The sequence below is a fragment of the Varanus komodoensis genome, unplaced genomic scaffold, assembly GCF_004798865.1.
Source record: "Varanus komodoensis strain SLA01 unplaced genomic scaffold, ASM479886v1 scaffold7_3, whole genome shotgun sequence".
NCBI lineage: Eukaryota > Metazoa > Chordata > Lepidosauria > Squamata > Varanidae > Varanus > Varanus komodoensis.
In genome coordinates, this window is record NW_025336480.1 from 23,817,879 (window position 1) to 23,839,356 (window position 21,478).

Sequence of the window (21,478 nt, forward strand, 5' to 3'; positions counted from 1 at the left end):
ATGACATTCCTCCTAGGGTGGCTAACTCTGAGGGAAGTGCAGAGGGTGGCAACTAGGGGAAGAGCCTTCTTGGTGGTGGACTTCCATCTTTGGATTAACCTCCTCACTGTGGCCCAACTGGTGCCAAATCTGTCATCTTTTCAGCTCCAGGTTAAGATGGCCCTCTTTTCTGAGGCTTTTAAGGAATTACTTGGCCACCCTGGGGCTTGAGAGGGATCACCAGATGTTTGCAGAGTCACTGTTTTCATCATTCTTTGTACTATTAGTTTTTATCATCTGTTTTTTGTTGTTTTTAGCTGTTTTAACCTTTTTAATGGCTTCTGCTGATTTTATGGTATTTTTAAGATTTTTTGATTGTATAAACTGCCCAGAGACCTTCAGCTGAGGGACTGTAGAGAAATGAAAATAATAGTAGTAGTAACAACAACAACAACAACAACAACCATCAGATCCAGGTAGTATGGATTCCTGGGATACAGACCTGACTAGGACATGGATAACGTATCAATGGGGAAAGAGCTTATCTCCTTGTGCTCTGTAAAGAACCATCAAAATAACCCTCAGTTACAAATGCCCAGCAGAATCACCTGTATGTGAAATGCGATTAGGCTCCCTCTATCAACCAAAGGCTTCCACCAGCAAAGTGGGGAGGAGTGATTCCCCTTCCCATGTATTGCCCAATCTGCTCAAGAGGGCTCAAAACTTTCCATTTACAGAGGGATTTTAATTGGATTCCAGTCTTTGGAACTAACTCTCTAGTATGGTAAGGTGGAGTTCTATCAAATTGTAAAATTCAATTATTTATTACCAGTGCATCATTTCTATATATGAGAAAGCATGCATGAAAAACATTGCAATTAACTGATATATCCAGAAGAAGAATGTAAGAATTATTCTTTTTTCTACCTCATTATTTTACTCCAGGCCCAAATCCAGAAACATATTCCTTGTTATACTATATCATACTTTAATTTCCACAGATCACCAGGGAAGCCTAATACAATTTGCATTCTGCATCTACAGGCTGGCACTCAGTTGTCTTGTAAGAGTTTTCCAAGAGGGTTTCTATTGATTTACACTGATGTACAAAACTCCATATCATTCTTTATTTCATGCTTTTAAAATGTTATGAGTATAATTCTATTGGGGGGGGCTCTTTAAATGTAGACACATGAAAGCATCTTTTTATTGAGGCTTGGCATGGTGCCTTGCTGGCTAGCTGCCTCTGGTCTTTTAGGAGCTGCAAGTTTAATTGGGAACATCAAGTATTCAAAGAACCTGAAGGAGGAGTTTTGGGTGCAAGCTTTGTCAGAGAGTCAGACTTCTTCTCCATCTAATATCGTTATGTTAAAAATGCAGGTTCCCTTTCAGCCAAACATTTTGCAAGTTGTTATTGCTCCCATTTTCTGCCCTTCCATGGGGGAAAGAAGTATTCTAAACTGCTATGAAAACTAAAACAGGATGCATCGAGACCTCACAATATGTATCAATTAACATATAGGCACACACATTGCATACATCTATGAACTTACAGTAGCAAAATCTGAAAGCAGAGAGCAGATATCTCTTTTACCAAAGAAACCGGCTTCCATTTAGCTGATATCAGAATAGGTCTCAACAAAGATCCAGCTATATTTTTTGGAACAGATTTTGGTATCAAAAAGAAGGTCATACTATTCAGATGGTCTTCCAGGAAACAAAATGATCAGTCAATTAATTGACTCATTAAAGAGATCTCAGCAAAAAAAATATGGAAAATAAAAACAAAGCTTACTGCCTCACTTTCTTTTACACAACCAGTACATGATTTATTGGAATAAGGTGTTCTACTAAATCCCCCATTCAAGAGAGGTGAAGGCATTGCATTGATACATGCAAAAGTGAATGCCTTCCTCTACCTGAAGTACATAATTTCTGCCAGAAATACATTAAATAATAAAAAACCCATCAGGGGCAGGTCGTGTGAAAGCAGCAGCAGTGGAGAAAAATATAAAGTTCATATATTATTATCGCATAGTGCCATGCATATGTTTGGTTATGGATTTGAATGAAGCAACAGGGAGAACAGGGAATTACAAAAAACCCAATAATCAGGTCTGCCTTCTACAAAGTCCAAGCCTGCCTCTGTCCTCAAAGCTGCAGCTCCCATGTGTTTGGGGATAGCAAACATTGTCTTTAAATTGACTCAACTGATATTAAAAGTAAAGATTTCTAACTCTCAGGTTGAGTACCTATACATAAAATGATGAACATATCCTAATACTACCTTGCTTTGCTAATTAAAGGTGCAATCCTATGCACAGTTAGACAGAAAAAAGCCAACAGCTGCCACCAGGCCCCAGCCAGCCATACTATGCATTGCAGGCATGCTATGAGTTAGAGGACTTTTACTGGGTAAAGATGCATAGAACGGCACACTAAATATAAGATGGATTGGTAGCCTTTATGGCTGAGAAGCAAAACAAAAAATATTTCAGATAAATAAATATTTTCCCTCCACTGGAATGTCTCTACAGCCTGTGCAACTGGGGAAAACAATGCTTCAAGTAGGGATGTATGAGGAATCTGCTGGATGCCCTGAGACTGGATCCCTGGACTCCAGTCCACATGGCAGCAGCCCTGAGTGCTCTTGCTGTCCATGCTCTTGTTGTAAGCCGCCCCGAGGCTTCGGCGAATGGGGCGGCATAAAAATGTTTTAATAAATAAATAAATAAATGAGGTGCTTGCCAGCAATCAAGCCCCACAGCCCACATGCTCCGCAAGCAATGCCCCTCTGCAGCTCCAGGAGGGCAGGAAGGGTTGCTGCTGGGAATGGTGCCTGGCATGCCCACTCACTCACGGCACCCCTCTTCTTCATCCTGCAGCCACCCTCTGGGCAGCTGCACCTGATGGGGAAGGTTGCCAACGGTGCAACTGAGGATCCGTGAGCATTTGTGGACTTCTTCTCAGCTCGCTTCGCAAGACTGAGTTGAGCATGAGAGTAAGTCCACAGATACTGGAGGGCCAGATTTCAGAATGAACCAGCCCAGCCCTTGTTTCAAGACTGTAAGAAAATCGCCTGTATTCTGTTGAAACCATTTGCACGTAGAAGCATAGGGAGGCAAAAAGTTTGTTTTTCAGACAGGGCCCACAATGGTCTCACTACCAACCCAAGCAACAGAAAAGGATATTCATGTAAGTGGGTGGGGTATATATAAAGAGGTGCAGACAGGGGGCCAGCTCTCACACATTACAGTCAGCCCTGCCAGATTTGTCCAGATCTGAGGAGGAGGATGCAGAGCAGAGCTGGGCAGTGGACTCCACACTTTCAAGGCTACAGTCCACCTTGGAAAAGGATGGAGACATTTCAGAGCTGCGGGTGGAGGAGGAGGATTTCCTTTCCCCTGGGAGGCAACAGGTGAAGTGAGCAGACCACTTAAGAAACGTCCAATGGTCCCTCTATCTAGCTGACAAGCAGCAGGAGCCACCCTGAGGGTGGAGTCTGAACCTTTCTGAAAGGGAGGGAGGAGTGGAAGTTTCTGTTTGGGTTCACCCCTTTGCATGGGCAGATGCAAAAAGATGGGATTCCTAATGGGATGAATGTCCCTCCTGAAGCACTAGGGTACTTGTGCACTCCTCGTTCTGAGCCAAAAGCCGAAGTGCAACTAACAAGCTAAGGATTTTATAGATACCACCCTAAATTTCAGCGTGTGCCAGAGGTTACCAGAGGCTATGAATCCCTGCCTGTGGAAAAAGAGAAGGGAGGGCAAGAGCAGGCCAAGGCATTCCAGTTAGCTTCAGCAGAAGTGTGTTAGGTAGGTAAGCTAAGGAGTGCAGAGCAGGACTAGGTAAGGAGTGCAGAGTAGCTGATAGCCAAGGACTCTCATTACCTTGCAGGTTTCTTTTGCAGTTGAACCTAACATATGCTACTGCTTTTATGGCTACACTAAAAGCCTGTCCTGGACTCTTTGAGTTGTTCATACTAACCCTTCATACAAGGTCTTCTGGTTATTGATTCCAGTACAAACACTCTTGTCCAAGGGGGAAGCTCAGTGTTCTCTTATGTTTGACAAAATTAATAGTCGGAAAATAAATAAATCGGAATGCAAGGATGCATGTACAACAGCAGATCCTGCCCACTGTCATAATTCAAGTCAAATAGTACACTGCCAAGGATGGATGCCAATTCCTCATGCTGTGTTTCTGCTTTTATCAAAGAAAAAACAGGATGACAGATTTGCTGGAAATAAATCATACAAAAATGAAATATTGTGAAGCATGGAACCCATTATCTGGACTACACTCTGCTTAAACTGTACCTAGGGTTGCCAAGTCCCCTGAGGGTTTTGACCTGCAGTTTCAGGGTCAAACCCTCCCAGGGTTTCTATAGGAAAGGTTAAAACCTCAAGGATAGGGACCAAAAACAAGGGACAGGCTATGCTATGCTTGGCTTGAAAGTTTTTGCTACCTGTTCCATTGCCATGCAGATTTAGTTGGCTCCATCCCAAAGGAACATCCAGATACTTCCCCTGCCTAGTTATGATGCTGTTTTCTGACTGCTGGGGTATAATTGGGCTCCACTCCACTATAACAGGTCCCTGTTCCCTGGACTTGCCAGGCACCAACAGAGTTCTCTGGCTCGATCCCTGGAGACTCAGAAGGCTTCCCTAACAACACTCCCTGTGCCTGGGCCTAGCCTATCTCAGAACAGCAGCACCAAACAGCACTCTGAAAACATTCTTACAAAGAAAGAGGAGTTCTGAATTCAGTCCACATCTATCTTATTATCTGGAAAAGATGTTTCATGCCCATTGCATTTTATTTTCTATTAAAATTGGCTCTCATAAAAATGAACTGAAATGATCTTTGCATTTCATTTCACAACAAATTCCATGCATTAAAGCCTATCTTTTTCCTGTGTTGATGACAAAAAATGCAATTTTTAAAATTCAGAGAATAGAGTGATTCATTATAAAACCTACGACTGATCCACTGGTTGATCTGCAGTGATAAAGAATGAGATTAAGAATGAGATTGTTGGGTACTGGTTGTAGATGTCAGTTGTGTGGATGGGGATGGGGAGAGAGGAAAAGAACCATGGCATGGTAAAAAGTAATGCATTTTAATTAAGAAATGCTTAAACTTAAATGTACTTCAGTATCAAAGCTTTCTCTGAACATATGCAGATGCTCGTACACAGTGGATACAGACACTCCTGGACTTTCAGTACATGCTTCATAGTTTGTCAATTCACACCCACCACAAGCTGCTTGGCCACAGTGGACCTAAAGTCACTAATGACTCTTCCAATGCACACAGCACTCAGCTGTGGAAACGGAACAATTGGTGCCAGCTCACCCGACTCTATGGCCATGGTCTTAACATCACAATATGAGAACACGGTATTGTCTTATTTCAAGTCTGAGTATTGATCTATCAAGCCTGGTAGCATCTATGATCAGCTGTGGCTCTCGAAGGTCTCGGGCAGAGGTCTTTCCAAGCCCCACTGCCTGGGAGTCTTCTAAGCTGAAACAGAAGGGCTTTACCTGGGGATACAGCATGTGCTCTACCGCTGAGCTCTGATCCGCACCACCACATACTAGCAGCCCAGGGCTCTCCTGCCCCAGCACTGCTCCCAGTATCTCTTCATGTACAGAGAACTCATCCCCGTAATCTGACTTCAGTGCTGCTCACACCATGGGAGCGGCAGTTCTGCTGAAGCAAACTGGGGGGGGGGGGAAACCCCATTCATATAAAACTAAGCTGCACAACTGCTTGCGGGACATGAACAACTCTTTGTGAGCTCCTAGGTAATGCAGTCCACCAGGCACCATAGAACAAACTGTTAATACTACTGGATACGCAAAACTCATGAAACATCTACTCAAAGAACATACTCTAGCAAGGGTCAAAAGACTGGTTTAAACCAAAGTTGAGCACTTGTCAGGAAGAAAAATAGCTTGAATGGAAACTTTATAATGGGTTTTACATACCATAAATTCCTGTTGAAATACACGGGAATGCCTGCAAGACAAAACCCAAGATGTAAATTAGATTCTTCTTTTTAGAACCACTTATTACACAAAATCAGTCAGTACCAGAAACCCTAAGCTGGTTAGCATAAAGAAATCTCCACATTTAAGTTGGCAGGGCCTGATGAAATGTACCCTAGAGTGCTGAGAGAGGCACTTCAAGAAACCAGGAAACCATTTGTAATTTTCTTTGAGAACTTATGGAGGACAGATAAGTTCCCACAGCACTTTGGAGAAAAGTAAACATGTAGCGCTTTGTTGAAAGTGAAAAAGGGGAGGGCCTGGGGAAATGTGGTTGGTTGCTCCGTTTGTTTAAAGCAGTGACATTGACTTCAACAGCCAAGAAGCTATTAGAACAATTACAAAACAATCCATTTGCAAGCACCTAGAGGAAAGTAGGATGACCACTCAAGGCCAGCATAGATTTGAGAACAAATAACCTTTTTCTTTCTTTGATAGGGTAATCCATTTAGTAGATAACAAGGACATACTGGATACGTATTTTAAATTTCAGTAACATTTAGCTCATGAATAAGCTAAGGAATATATCACATCGAAGTCCTGCCCTTCCTGCTCCTCATTCACAACTTTCCTTCATATTTTCCAAACAATAATCTTGTTAAATAGATCAAACAGAGAGAGATGCTTCTTTTCAAAAGAATAGCACACACATGTTCAAAGAATATATGGAATATATGGAAGCTCAACTTCCCTGAACTTTTCACCAACACCAACCTGCTCAGCCACTATCTTTTGCATGATCTTTTGAAAGATCTTGAAGAGAACCAACATGCATCCAGATAAACATGAAAAGATTCCTATATGAAAGGCAGTTTAGTCTATCCTACATTCCAGTCCTATACTACAGTCTCAGACAAAGAGAAACTTGTCTGCATACTGCAGCAGCAGTGCCTGGTGCTTTTCCTCCCTCAGTGACTTAGGAGGAAACTTTGTAAAGGAGGAAACTTTGTGCAGGAGGTTTCCTAATGTTCATTTTCTGTACCCTTTTTTTATTTTTCTAATTCTTGCAGTAAAGCCCTGAGAGAAGAGTCTTAGTGTCCTCTTCTACTACTGGGGATCTCTGAAGCAAGCCTATTTTGAGAGAGATTCTAAAAGTGACTCTTCCTCTGGAGCAATTCTCAAATTCTCAGAGACACCATCACTCCTAGCTTTAGTAGCCTCATCTTTATAATATTGTGTTATGCCACACAAGCAACAGCATCCATTGGTTCTCTCTGAGGGTAACTACCCTATAAGCTAATGACAAACATGCTCTTCATGCCACAAGAAAAATGGTACAAGTCAGGCATAAGAGGTGGATATCAGCAAAGACTGGGAAAAGGCCAAAGTTGCAAAAGGAGGGGAGGGGAGGGGGACAGCAACTCAGTGACCACAAAATGCTGGCTAGTGTGGGGACAGCACAAAACATGTGTATAGAAAAGGGGCAATGGAATGGAGCTTCCTGAAATAGGGTATGTCTTGTTAGGTGGAACCCTGAGCAGAAACACTTACAATGCAATATTTTGCTCCAGGTCCTGCTTGTTCATATACTGATGATAATAAGAGAGCATCAAATAGAATTCTGAAGGTGTCTTTCCTGTGGCTGCCACTGATCAACACCTTTATAAATTATTAGGGTGTAGGAGGTGAAAGTACACTTTTAAAAAAATCCTACAGATGGCACAGTTAAAAGATGCTGGAAACTCTGTAACCTAACATGCTAATAGTTCTAAAATGAGAAACGGCCAAAGGCAATAAAACAGAATATATAAAAAGAAAGCTTGGACATAGAAGCATTACACAGAGTATTAGAAGCTTCGTAAACTCAACTGAAGTTCATTTTTTTAAAAAAGGACAAAGGTCTTTTGAAAATTTCATTCAAAAAGGCATTGCACATGTGAATCCAAGGAATGTTTTCTTTGAACCTATCAGAAACTGTATTTTACTGAGATACTGCATTTTCAGAACTGTGGAAAACAAATGGAGAACAGCCGCAATGGTGAGGAAAAATGAGATAGTAGGGCACTGAAGAGAATGCTGAAGGAACAAGGTGTTCTTATACCTTGAAAACAAATTAAGGGACAATATGGTAACAATTTACTAAAATGTAAAAGGCTGTCATGACAGGAAATGGAGAAAAATGGTTCACAGTTGCTCTGGAGGACAGGGCAATGGGCAATAGGCTCGAGGTGCCAGAAGTTACATTTAAGTTAAATATTATGAAGTACTTCCAAAGAGATTTTACTTCATTGAAAGTTCTTTTGAAGAACAAAACAAGTTGTCATTTTCATTTTAAATAACACTGCCTGTCACAAGATTGTAGAGAAGCTTCATAAACCATGAAGAGAATGCTAAGGTTTTTTATTGCCTTTTGGCATCATGATGTGTCCAAGGCAGCTAAAAGCACTACAAATAAGAATACAATGGCTACTGAAAGCACACCAGGCAAGGAGCAATAGAGAAAATACAGATGTGGGATGTATAACTCAGCAACAGGAAAGCAGTCCTGTACACACAAGTCAGCAGAATTATGGCCCTTGGGCTTGGATGGCACCAAAAGCCACACCAGTAATTTTAAATAAGTTATGATGACCCACAGTGATTGTGCAAACCTGATCAGGATTGCAGATCAAAAGCATTCACATGCCTTAACTTGCCATATGATTATTAAAACATTGCCCAGTGCTGATCATTGCCAAGACATTTTGTTCAGGTTCAACACAAAAAAACAAGACGATTTTTTATGAAACTGCAAGTGGGCTGTAATCAGAATTGCAAAGCTTTGAAAGAGGTTCAAGGCACAACCATTTAGCAACATTGAGTAGTCTGATGCTAAAAACAAAGTCTGATTCAAATATATATGCCAGAGAAACCCAAATGAGATTCGAATGAATGTGAATTTCTATGAATTTCACCCACAGATTCTGCAGTGAACCAGTATTCATTGACTGTGCTTTGAAATGATGTGCTCTTGGGGCAGTAGGAGTCCTACTAAATGGGTTATTGCAGCTTACCAATGCTGGCAATGAACAGTCCTTCCTCTCCAAGGTTTCAGGTACGAATTCTGCAGGCAGGAGTTACAGGTACAATCTCCCACACTGCCAGGCAGGTGATGCTGGGGACTGAACCAGATGAGCTATGGCCCTTCCAACAAGAGCTCAGCACACAACGATGCAGTCACTTAAAATCACCCAATTATACCATTACTATGTCCAAAGTGATACGCAACTCAACAGGAAAATTGTGCTCATATGGTTTAATTGATTTTAAGGTAACTTAAGGATTTCCCAATGCCATTCTTTTCTGAAACCGACATTTATAGGAATGGTCCAGCAGTGATATCTTAAGTATGAGCTCACTTCATTTATCTTACTAGGTTGTTATTTATAAAAATTTTAGGAATAGTCTCTAGCTTACACCCATTTCAAACTGTATCTTTGAAAGTTGCTCCTGGAGCTGCTGGGGAGCTGACCAGATGAAACAGTTCCAATAACATATATATCTATGTAAGTGAAAGCTCAACAACACAGCTATTCCTCATTGCCAGCACCAGCAAAACAGAGGTCTGGAAAATGGTCACACTATAGCACCTATGTGTTGGAAACACAGCTGGAACATTGCACATGCAAATTTTATCCGCACTTCAGATGATCATGCTTCACATGGGAGGAATGAATCACTGAATCACAAAATCATAGGACAGTAGAGTTGGAAGTGGCCAATAGGCAATGAAATTTATTTGCTTCGAGGACAGCTATAACCACCCTCAGCGAATCCTCCAGAAGACTGATGCAGGTAACTCATAGAGTGCAGAAGATGGATGCAGTTGCACGTGCATGAAAATATAATGGTTACTGCAGTGTGTGTGTGTGTGAGGGAGGGAAAGAGAGCAAAGCAGAGACAGAAAGCCTGAAAATTGCCTCTGGCTGGAGAAATCTAGTTCTAATAACAGAGGTGTTCCTGGCAGGGTATCATCAGTTATCCCTGTTAATTCACCTCCTACCTCAGAATTTACACAGTTCACAGCAAACACAGCTGGACAATAGACTCTGTTTTGAGGCCTCACTCCTCTATTCAAAGCTCTGGGAAGCATATGAAGGAACACATTATTCTTTACTGAGATATAGAGGAAGAAATTGTTCAAAACAAATGGTATTTAAAGGAGAATTAAAATCATAGCTTAATTGTGTGTGCAGAATCTGTCCTTGATTTTATCTTTTGCATTGCTCTTTTTGATTCAAGAGCATTTTTGAAACAAAGATCTGCATCAAACATCATCTGGAATTAGTTTAGCAAGGAAGAAATCATGAATCTCTCACCATTTTGTCCACTTTGATCCTGAGAGTATAATGGCATATTATCCAGAAACCACAGGGCATTCAACTCTGCCTTTTACTCATGATGCAAATATGGGAAGAGATGCAGTTGCAGGAGACATTCAGCACGTGAGATGAGCATGTTGAGCTTTACTCCTAACTGCTAATTCAGTTCCCCCTTTCAGATCATTTGTGAAAGTGTCTTCCCCCAGCCACTCTCTAAATCCAAACACAGGCACAGGTGAAGATCCCAAGCACTGTTCTTTGCTTCCACCAAGGGCTCAGTGCTGAACTCAGTCAATTACCTGACTCCTTGTGAAAGAGATACAGGCAGACAAACTCTCCTTGCACCCAACTTTTGTTTTTAAGCTGCTGAAGTAACAAAAATGTACACTCAACTTACTTCACAAGGCTTCAGAGGACTAGCCAGTAGAGCTGGTTACCATAAACAGCACTTAACACAAATGCTAGACAGTTCGATGCCAATTGTTACCTCCTTACGGAATTAGCAGGAAGGGCCATCAGATTCCCAAGTTGCCTCCTCTCCTTCCCCCTTCCTTCAACTTCTGGTTGGTGGAAATTCACTGTTTTTTATTCTCTCTTAATGCAGCAAACTACGATTTGGGCACACCATGATTTGCTACATTCAGATAAAATATCCATTAACTGGATGTGAGCTTTTCTAATCTCATTCTTTCATGAGCAGTGAAAGAACACATAACCACAAGGCTTGCTGATCATCCCCGATCACTCCCAATCCCCATCATTTGGATGGGCCCCTAGATTGGTCCTTGGTTCCACAATGGGCAAATTATTTGTAGCATATAATTATATAAATATTTCTTCTCCAAATTGTCAAATATTTTAATGTTTGGATGCTTCGAGGCCAAACAAATTTAAGGTATGGTTTCCACCATTCTGTGTTTGTGCTGCAGAATAGGGAATTAATCAAAGGAATTAATATATATAACAAAGTGAGATTCTATATGAATCCATTTGATGGAGCAGGTGGCTAAACATAAAGAAAGTCACCATCATAGTATATAAACATTAACTCACCCTCAGCTTACCAAAGAAAATGATGTAAATTAGATTCAGACTGCAAATGCAAGTTTCTTGCTCATTATTTGTGTGGTGTACACTCTCCTGTGAACCTCTGGGTATTTCAGTGGCCACTGCTTTGGAATAAACACACCTTTTATCTGTTTCCTCAAGTGCTTAGCAAAACAAGCACTTGGGGGAAATGGAGATACTTGCTAAACCAATATAACCTAAGGATTTTTTCCTTATCTCAGTTATCTCTTGAACCAGTTCCCTTCAAGACAAATATCTAATTTAACAAATGTTCATAGACTGTATTTACAAAGCACATCATGATTTTTTTTTAAACTTCCTTTATAGTAGCATGCAGAGAAATGGAATTTCAAAAATGAAGTAATGACTGCAGGAAAGTTAGTGACCCATATCCACAAAGGTTGCTACAGATGATGTTGAAGATCCCTGTGGACATTAAAATCTATGAAACGTCATTCCTTCAGATATTCCTTACACCTTTGTGGCAGTATTCTATTTCAGTTTCTTTGTTTGTCTTTATACCACCCCTCAGAATGGCACTTTAATGTGTTTTATAAAAATATACCCTTTAACTGCTTCTTAACCTACCTTGCAGCCACACCACAATAATCTTGCTTTCTTTTTTCTGCAACACATTTTCAATCATACTTCTGAGTGGAAATATTAAAAATTGCCTAAATTCCAGGCTATTCTGAACACTGGGAAGGACATTATCACTGGCCAGATCTCAAATCAACTTTAGGCTCTTAGCTCACTCTCTCATAGAGAGATGATTATAGCATGAAACTGGCTGATATAATTTTGCAAAATATGACACAGCTGTTATTCACTACTCAGGGGGAACCCATGGCTAAGAAAGCATGTAGACTAAATTTCCTTCTTCTCCTAGGGAAGCAATTTAGTCTGGATACCAGGCTAAAATTATTGGCAGGGCAATAATGTGGAATTCACACTGTGGATGTTGACACAGTGCAATATCTCGCCTATGGATAAAAGACTCCAAAGTACCCACATTTCTAGCCTTTTCCTTTGCATAACAACAGATTCAGTCTGAGTAAAAGACTCAGTCTCAGAAATTAAAAAAAAAGGGGGGGGGATAACTTCTAACATCATGAGGTAAATGATCCTTGTCTTAAAAGATGGTAGAAGTTCCAGTCACCAGACAACATGTAGTAGCTCCACTTCCACAATTTAAGATTGTTTACTTTAGGGCTGTTGAAACACACAGTGGATAACTAATGTATCCAGATTGTTGTTGTTGTTGTTGTTATTCTTTCCAGGGAAACTAGTACTTGTCATTTTCATGTACTCTTCACATTGTCTACTCTCTCATCTTAATGGGGCACAATGAAGGAATTCATTGTCTAGCAATTATGATAAAATTGGGCTAATATTCTGACTACACGGTTCAGGCAGAATCTACCTCCATTTAAAGTGAGAACACCACACAATCCACAAGGAAGCTGATGATGGCTATGAGCCAGTTTCTACAGCTCTGCACAAACTACGCCTATGCCCCAATCTGCATACTTCATTAAAAGGTTTCCCCTTGACATTAAGTCCAGTCATGCCTGACTCCAGGGGGCGGTGCTCATCTCTGTTTCCTAGCCGAGGGAGCCAGCGTTTGTCCGCAGACAGTCTCCGTGGTCATGTGGCCGGCATGACTACACACCGAGGTGCACGGAACGCTGTTACCTGCCCACCAAAGTGGTACCTTTTTATCTACTTGCATTGGCATGCTTTCGAACTGCAAGGTTGGCAGGAGCTGGGACGGAGCAACTGGAACTCACCCTGTTCTGCAGATTCGAACTGGCGACCTTTCGATCTACCAGCCCAGCAGCACAGCGGTTTAAACCACTGCATCACCTGCAGTCCCTTGATACTTCATTAATGCAGCTTAAATCACATTAGACTTTTTTGGAGTCACATCGCAGGCTTGACCCAGGTTCAGCTTCTGATCATCTGCAACCCTGCTTTTCACATGTACCACCCCCAAGCAAAGTATCCTCATCTTTTATCTCTGTGCCATGTGTGTGCACATGTGTGTACACTGGGGCTGATGTAACTTGAAGTCAAAATGTAGTCAAGGTACCTTGGAGGTTGTGCACGATGGCTAGGGAATGTGTGAAAAGCAATTGGGGTATGTTCCCCAAGTTCTGTTGGAGAACATGTACAGTGTCTGGAGAATGTGCACAATTCCTATTACTGTTACTACTGGTAGCAACAGTACATTATTACATGTAGTAATGGCAGCATATTACATTAATATCCTGCCTTTTTCTTCTGGCCATTCCCTTGTGAAATGAGATGTACATTCTCCATCGAGTATGGAGGATCTGCACAATGGTTGGTTGTTACCCTCATTAGCAACTCACATCAGCTCCAGCTTTCACAGAGGGAGAGGAAGGGGGGGGTGCTGAACTTTGTGCTTGTCTCTGTTGAATTTCTTGTTGTTGGTTTCAACCATTAGTAGAGTGAATTACCAACTTAGGCAACTGATTGTGGGTGCCTAGAAAAGGCAGTGTGTAGCACAATCATATGCAGGTTCAGCCAGAAAAAAATGCCAGGAGTTGTAGTACTTTTCCCCATCTAAATCTGCACAGGTTTGCACACGTCACCATTCTACTTATTCATGAATTTATTCATTTATTCATTCATCATTCTAAAGAGAGGAAAGCCTCTCTTTCCACTCTTTGTGGCTTTCTCTGCCTCAGGGCCAGCCTGACCTTGGCCACTGTGCACCTGGACCTCATGGAGCGGACATCCTTTCCCATTCTGCGTCAGGCAGAAAAACGAATCGGGCCACCCTGTCCCTACTAAGACCATTTTAAATTTCTTCCCATCTTCTATGGTATTAGCTATCTGAGGTATTTTATGTCAACTGCAAATTTAATCAGGACAGGATTTGCAATATAGCACTGAAGATGTGTATTTAGCTTTAAGAAATACGGTTATAATCATCTCCTGTCCACGGATAAAGCTGTTTTTCCATTCTTCCCATCTTAAACTCCACCTTGTTGTCTGTCCTTAATTCTCAAGTGTCTATCTGCTTGAATGTAAACAGGCCTTTCAAGGAAGCCTCCTGAATCCACAACTTCAGTGATTTTAGCTATTTTAGTTTCCCTTCCTTTAAAGGAAACCAAAGACCCTTTTAGACAAAGATCAGACAGCAGAAAGATGCCAATAATATGGAGATGGTAGTATGGCTGCAAAAGCTACTATTCGTTTTTTATTTTGGGGGAAACACCATGTGGAGAACGAATAAGCAGACTGTCATGAAAGACAAGTACTGGACTCTATGGACTAGATACAAATGTACTGATTTAAACATTTGGCTCAGTGAGTCAGTGATTGATCCCTGCTTTGCCTAATTACTGAACAGCTAATAGTAACAAGCCCCATAGTTTTCTGAATCCAGGAAAGTTAACCCTGTGTAAATTGTTGCAATCCCTTGTGAGTTTAATAGAAACAGAGAGAATCAGAAGGGGTCTCCTGGGCCATCTAGTCTGACCCCCAGCTCTAGCCAGCTCAGCTCACGACATGCCCACCATGTGCATGTCTAGCCTATCCTTGAACACCCGCACCGATGGGGCCTCAACGACCTCCCGTGGAAGCCCATTCCATACCCTCAGGGTCCTAACTGTCAGGAAGTACTTCCTGGCATCCAAACTGAACCTTGGTTCCCTGAGCTTTGCTCTGTTGGAGGGTGTCCTGCCTTCCTCTGCAGGGGAGAACAGTTCTCTGCCCACCTCCATGTGACACCCCCTCATGTACCTGTATGTCGCCAACAGATCCCCTCAGAGTCTCCTCTTCTCCACGCTGAAAAGACTCAGTTCCCTCAGTCTTGCCTCATACCGCTTTCCCTGCAATCCTGCCCCCTGCATCCTTGTGGCCCTACGCTGCACTGACTCTAACCTGGTTATATCCATCCTTTAACAAGGGTCCAGAACTGAACAGAATACTCCATTTGCAAGCGCACCAGAGTCATATAGAGTGGTAGTACCCCTCTCAATCTAGAAGCCAAACTTCTGGCTATGCAACTTGGCCACTGCATCACACTGTTGATTCATGTTTAGCCTGCAGTCAACCAGCACCCCAAGATCCCTTTCAAAAGTGCTGCTCTCCAGGCACTTGTCCCCTAAGACCTTGCACTTATCTGTGTTGGACGCCATCCTGTTGTCCCCTGCTCCTCAGTTGTGGCCACTGCGCCTGTTTTAGTACCATCTGCAAATTTGATCAGCAGACTGTTCACCCCTTCTTCCATGTCGTTGATGAAAAGATTGAACAGGACAGTGCTGGGGGACCCTGCTTGTCACTGACCACCACCCTGATGATTTCCCACTAACAGTTACCCTCGGCTTTTGGTCAGTCAACCATGCCCTAATCCACCAGACAGTGCTTTGGTGTATCCCAAAACTCCTCAATTTCTGAACCAAGATATCATGGGGCACTTTGTCAAAGACCTTGCTGAAATCCAGGTATACCACATCCACTGCATCCCCTCCATCCAGCCATCTCGAAACCTTGTCATAGAATTCCACAAGGTTTGTCTGGCAGGACCTGTCTTTGCGGAAGCCATGTTGTGTGGCTGTCAGTCTCCCTTCCCTGTGTAGCATCACTAGATCTCTCGCTATTATGAGCCTTTCCATTGTTTGTCCTACAATGAACATAAGGCTAACTGGTCTGTAATTCCCCCATGTCCCTTCGACTACCCTTTTTGAAATTGGGACCACTGACGCCACCCTCCAGTTTCATGGCTGAGTGGGGACTAGAACCCAGGTCTCCTGACCTCCAGTACTCTTAATTACTACAACACACTAGCATAACATGAATTTAAAGGACCAAACCATCTTAGCAACATATAATCAGTTTGAAAGCTTTTGAAATGTTTTAGTGACTACTTGTCCTGTTCCCAGTTGCTTACTCTCCAGTGATCATGGAAAAAGAAACAGAATCAGACTGACCTTCCCACAACCAAGGGTTCATTTCCCAAGGTAATAGAGGTACATGCCGGAGGTCATTCTCTCGATGCCACTATTCTGTTCTCTCCAGTTCCTCAGCTTACTACACACACACACACACACACACACACACACACGCGCCACTGTAAGACACAGTGGTCTTTTTGTTCTCTTTCATGCATATCTGTGGATATTATACATGTGTGTGGCTCACCGAATGAGCAAGGAATGTCACATTATCCCTACATACATTCTTAGTGGTAGCTGTATAGAATTTGCCTGAAGCAATCGCCTTAATTTACACATCTCCATAACAAATTCTGCTTCACCTCTTAAGAGCACCTCATAGGGTCTTCGCTAAGCATTCACAAAGATAAATAGAAATATGACTCCCAGATAAATATTTGCGGATTCTGATACCACAAAGGCCTTCCATTTCCATAATGCTTTGATTATTTATACAACAGCAGAAGCAGTGCTGCTGAAAGAAGTCATCCCAGGAGGTTAAAAGGGCCAGAGGTATATCTTCAATCATTTATTATTCAAACAGATTTAATGGAGGCTTTCCCCGTTTTTCTGTGAACAGAATTCTGCTAAAAGGAACAAAGGGGAACACTGAAAATGTAGTTTGCTTTATTTCATCTAGCACTATAGAAAAGACTAGACTAAGGCTCAAAGGCAGAAAGCAGAAAGCATCTAATACGAGGAATAAAAGGGGAATTATATGTTTACAAAATATAATTTCAGGGATTTTCCCCAAGGATTGTTAAGTTATGCAGACTGCTTTTGCCATGTGGATCCTAGGGAAGGTGAACACTGAGTGTCTTCTGGTAGAACTACCAATGCAAAACAATCCAGTAAATAAAAAGGGCACTTGTGATCTAGCTTCAGAGAACTTGCAGAGGCTTCTGTGGCAGTTACAAATACTGCCAACCTTTGTAAAAGAAGCAGGGCGCAAAGCAGTATGTGAACTGGATTCTCTGCTCTTCTCCCCACCAGTCACAATAGTGGTAGGGAGTTAAATTATACTTACCGAAGGACATACCTGACCCATCTCCCAGTCCAAACCGTAATAATGGGATAAGAAGCCTATTTTTTTCTCTGATTGGATATATTGCACTTGGGATGCTCAGAAAGTTTGGTACCATCAGAATACAACTGGTATTTTGAGGGAGATCTACCTTCCATACGAGGGAATGGCTACACATTAATTAAACCCCCAGAGTGGTTATATGACACCCTCAGATCTTGACAATATAGTAACTATTTCCAGAGAGGGAGCAAAAAGCCTTGGGATACCTTGGACTACCAAATGTATCATGGTTCTTATGGGCCATCTGATAAGTCTGGAGAAGCTTACTAAATACTAATTACTAAATGTGTTATTCTTTAAGGTTAGCCTTTAAATGTATTAGTCCACACATCTTTGACAATGAGATTCAAATTTAGGTGTGTGCAATTGGGATTTCGCATGCCCATCTTCACACAGCAACCCCTCCAGCCCGGTAAAAATGCTGCACAGAGGGTCAGAGGGCTCTGTTGAATGGGGACAGGTGTGGTAGACGGGGAAGGTGGTATCCCCACCAGAGGGCAGATCTTGGATTCAACCTACTGCTATTTTGTGAGTTGGTGATTTAGCTGCATGGGCATTAAGTAGATCATTTACCAAGAGGAAGGCATATAACAATGCACCATGAGTAACTCTTGGTAGGAAAGGGGCAGCTTGTAAAATCTACGCTCACTGGATCAGTCTTACAGCAAAAACACTCAGAAATGCTATTGTATGTGATAGTGTGGGATGGGGCTGCTGTGAATTATGCTCTGCAAACAGAAGGTGCTGAATTCTATTTATAACTTCATACCTACCGGTCAACATCAAGCTCTTGTTATGATTGTTTTCTGATGCATGTAGGTAATCACTGTATGTTTCTTTCTCATACAGACTGATGGGAAGTGTAAAATGGGAAATGTACGGACTTTCATGCTGTCTCTCTTTGCCCTATGCTGTGTCTGAAGAATAGATGCATTATAAAGTGGACAACTTAAAGCATTACTGCATGCATATCACTTAACTGTGTGTGGAGGAGGGGAGGGGGAGGGGAGGGGGGAGGGAGAGTGAGGGGTTTCTGTGAAGCTAACTGTGACTCTCCCTTCTGCCCAGCTATCTCTGCTACCTTTATAAATGTGCAGTAATAGCTTGTTGGATTTCAGACACTCACACATCAAAGAGTCCCCGAGAAAAAAGAGAGAGCAAAATAGAACTTTGCTGACCCGTAATTTTTGTATTATTGTGATCTATGGTGAGTGAGTGATATGTGTATTTTTCTTTGGGCAAGGTTAAGAACACAATAGAATGCTTTAAAAGAGTACATGGCAATGACAGGTATGCGGATGAAGAAGGCTGAGAAGTGTCAAAGCAGATCTTGGACAATAATAACTTTCTTTTCCTAAAAGAAAAATGATGGATATAGGCCTCATGTTCCACAGCAGTGTATGTTCTCTCATTTCTCTTTGTGTGGGCCCTGGATAACTGGAGAGACACATTTTGAATTTATTCCTTATGTTACCTTATACTTTATTCTCTTCCTCATTTTGCCTCAAATGGATTTCATGGAGTCTCAGCTGCCCTCCCCCCCGCATATGCATGTACAGGATCAGGTCCGGACCATCTCAGTTTTAGCAGAGCTACCGCATCTGCTAAATGAACAGCAGCCCCCAAACCTAAATTCTACAAAGCCATTTTATGGGTGTCTGACCCACAACTGGATGCAGGCAGCTTTTCAAATGAACTCTCTTCTCTGTCACTTTGTAGCTAATTTGCTGCTCTTCTCAGGTCCAAACTATGATGGTGGCAGAACCATGGCTTCAGACAAGGCTGCCCCAATGCAAAGCAGGCGTGTGGTGTGCTGAAGGCAGCCTTTCCCAGCCTGATGCCCTTTAGATGCAAGGGACTGCAATTCCCAGTCCATCACCATGTGCGGCCACTCAGACCAAACTCCTCACTCACCAGGGTTCTCTTCGCATCCTCTCTTGTTAAGACCTCTTCTCTCAGTCATGCGCATGTTTGGTTTTGGAGTTTGACTAAATAAAGGCCTTGGAGTCATGGGATAAGCATTCCACCTATTCCCATTTACATGCATTATTGGCACGTAAAGTCACACTCCTTCCTCTGCCTCCCACACCCTTTAGTTAGACTAGGGGAAGATGGATCTGCCTTCACTATAGGAACTTCAGAGCAGCTCTGCTGAAGCAGAGCAAAGAAATCCGGTTCTCACAGCAGCCAAACATGCCCCAGTGTGGAGTCCCCAAGAGAGCCTGAGAGCAGCAGTGCTCCTCTGCTCCCCAAACTGCAGCTGAGACACTTGCTGTTCTGATATTCTAGCTCAGGACCGGATTCCACCCTGCCTCAGGTGGCTAAGCAGGAGCAGCAAGTTGGACATTCCCCTGCCCCTCCACAGGCTTTTTACATAGCCCCATCAGCTGCTCTCTCACCATGGCACTTGCCACAAAGGGCCAGCGGGGCTCTCTAGATCTGCCACCACCTGGTCCCACTAGACATGGTCTCCCAGCATGGCAAATACTGCACCAAAAAGCAATTCTGATTTGTTGTGAGGGGATTCACAGCAAAACCACAGGACAGATAGGAAACACTGCTATCTCCTGTCATTTCAAAATGTTTTTCCTGTCCCCCATTGCAGGCATATGTTGGTCTATTGTTGGGTTGTTCAGTTCTGGATCGACTGTGCTAACAAACCATGGTTTGTTAGTAACAATCAATGCAGAAAGACAAGTGGCATGTCTGGGCCTTTTCTCACCACGCAACATTTTTAGACAGTACAGAACAAGAGGAAAAGTACAGGACATGTGTTCTATGCATTGTTTTTTAAATTTTCTCCTCAGACACATGCCATACTGACGCTTCCCTCTTGTGTGTGGGTGCTGCTGCTTTGCTTAGATAAGGATCTACTCTGGGAGATGAGTTTGCTGTTGGTATATGGGATCCTTCAAAATCAGCCATGCAGTCATTTCAGTTGCAAAGCAAGGAGGAAATCTAGCCCTTTGGCAATAGACTGTTTATGTCCTTCCACTTAAGCACCATAGTGCTAAATTCGTAAATATGGTACCATGCTGCATGCGCTCGCAGTGAGAAGTGCCCTGCTGTCACTGTGCAGGTCTTTTAAAACTCTGTTGAGTTCACCTGAAAGAAAAAGCTGAAGGAAGTTTACACGAAGAAGTGTTTTTCAAAATTGCACTTGCCTTTGCAAACTGTATCATCCAGTGAAATCACTTTGAGGGAAAAGGCTATGCAGAAAATAAACAAACAACTTTCTAGTGCATTATGAGATGAGATGGAAATAGAAAAACAAATATGAAAGGAAGGAAGCTGTAATTGCTCTGCATGAGATCGTGAACTTTCAAAAAGCTTTTGACAAAGTCCCTCACTGAAAACTCCAGAGTAAATATGGTAGTCCTGAGTTTCAAAGAGGGGTTTTCACATGGATTCGTAACTACTTAAAATACAGGAAGCAAAGAGTAGGAATAAATGTACAGTTTTCACAGTGTAGAGAGGTGCAAAGAGGATCTGTATTGGAACTGGTGCTGTTTCTCTTTCTTAAAAATTATCTGGAGCCAGGCATGAGCAACGAGATAGCCAAGTTATGGATGGTAGCAAAGTGTGGGAAAACATGGGAAAACAACTCCAACTGACCTCTTCGAGCTGAGTGGATGGGCGACCAAGTGACAAAAGAGATTCAGTAGAAATATAGTCCTGTGTGTGTAGCTGCCTGTACACATTCCTTCTGGCCCGTGCAAACTGCCACTGAGCTCTGCTCTGGCAGAACACCTGAGAATTGATGAAGAAGACGCAGGAAGGTGGGGAAGGATCCAGGAAAGGCTGTGAAGGAGAAAGATTGGACCTCGACTTGTTCCTCTGGTTTCCTCTCAGTGCTTGTGGGGCAGATGAGAGTGAGGCACTGCACACTATTTGGGGGTCTGGTTCATGGCATTATTCCTCCTTATCCATCTCACTTTTTCAGGTCCCAAAATTGAAACAATGGTAGTGAAAGTAGTATTACAAGTTTAGAGCGATCTACTTCAGGGCAATCTCCCCACCCTT

At 42.4% G+C, this 21,478-nt stretch overlaps 1 protein-coding gene across 5 annotated transcripts in view; it reads right to left on the reverse strand.

Moving 5' to 3' along the window:
* The window catches only part of MACROD2 (mono-ADP ribosylhydrolase 2), a 920,410-nt gene that overhangs the window by 218,591 nt on the left and 680,341 nt on the right, over nt 1-21,478 (reverse strand). For all 5 annotated transcript variants that reach the window (XM_044454670.1, XM_044454671.1, XM_044454668.1 and 2 more), the window contains exon 7: nt 5,973-6,003. In XM_044454670.1, the coding sequence (XP_044310605.1) occupies nt 5,973-6,003 (31 nt within the window). The remainder of the gene's footprint in view (nt 1-5,972; nt 6,004-21,478) is intronic.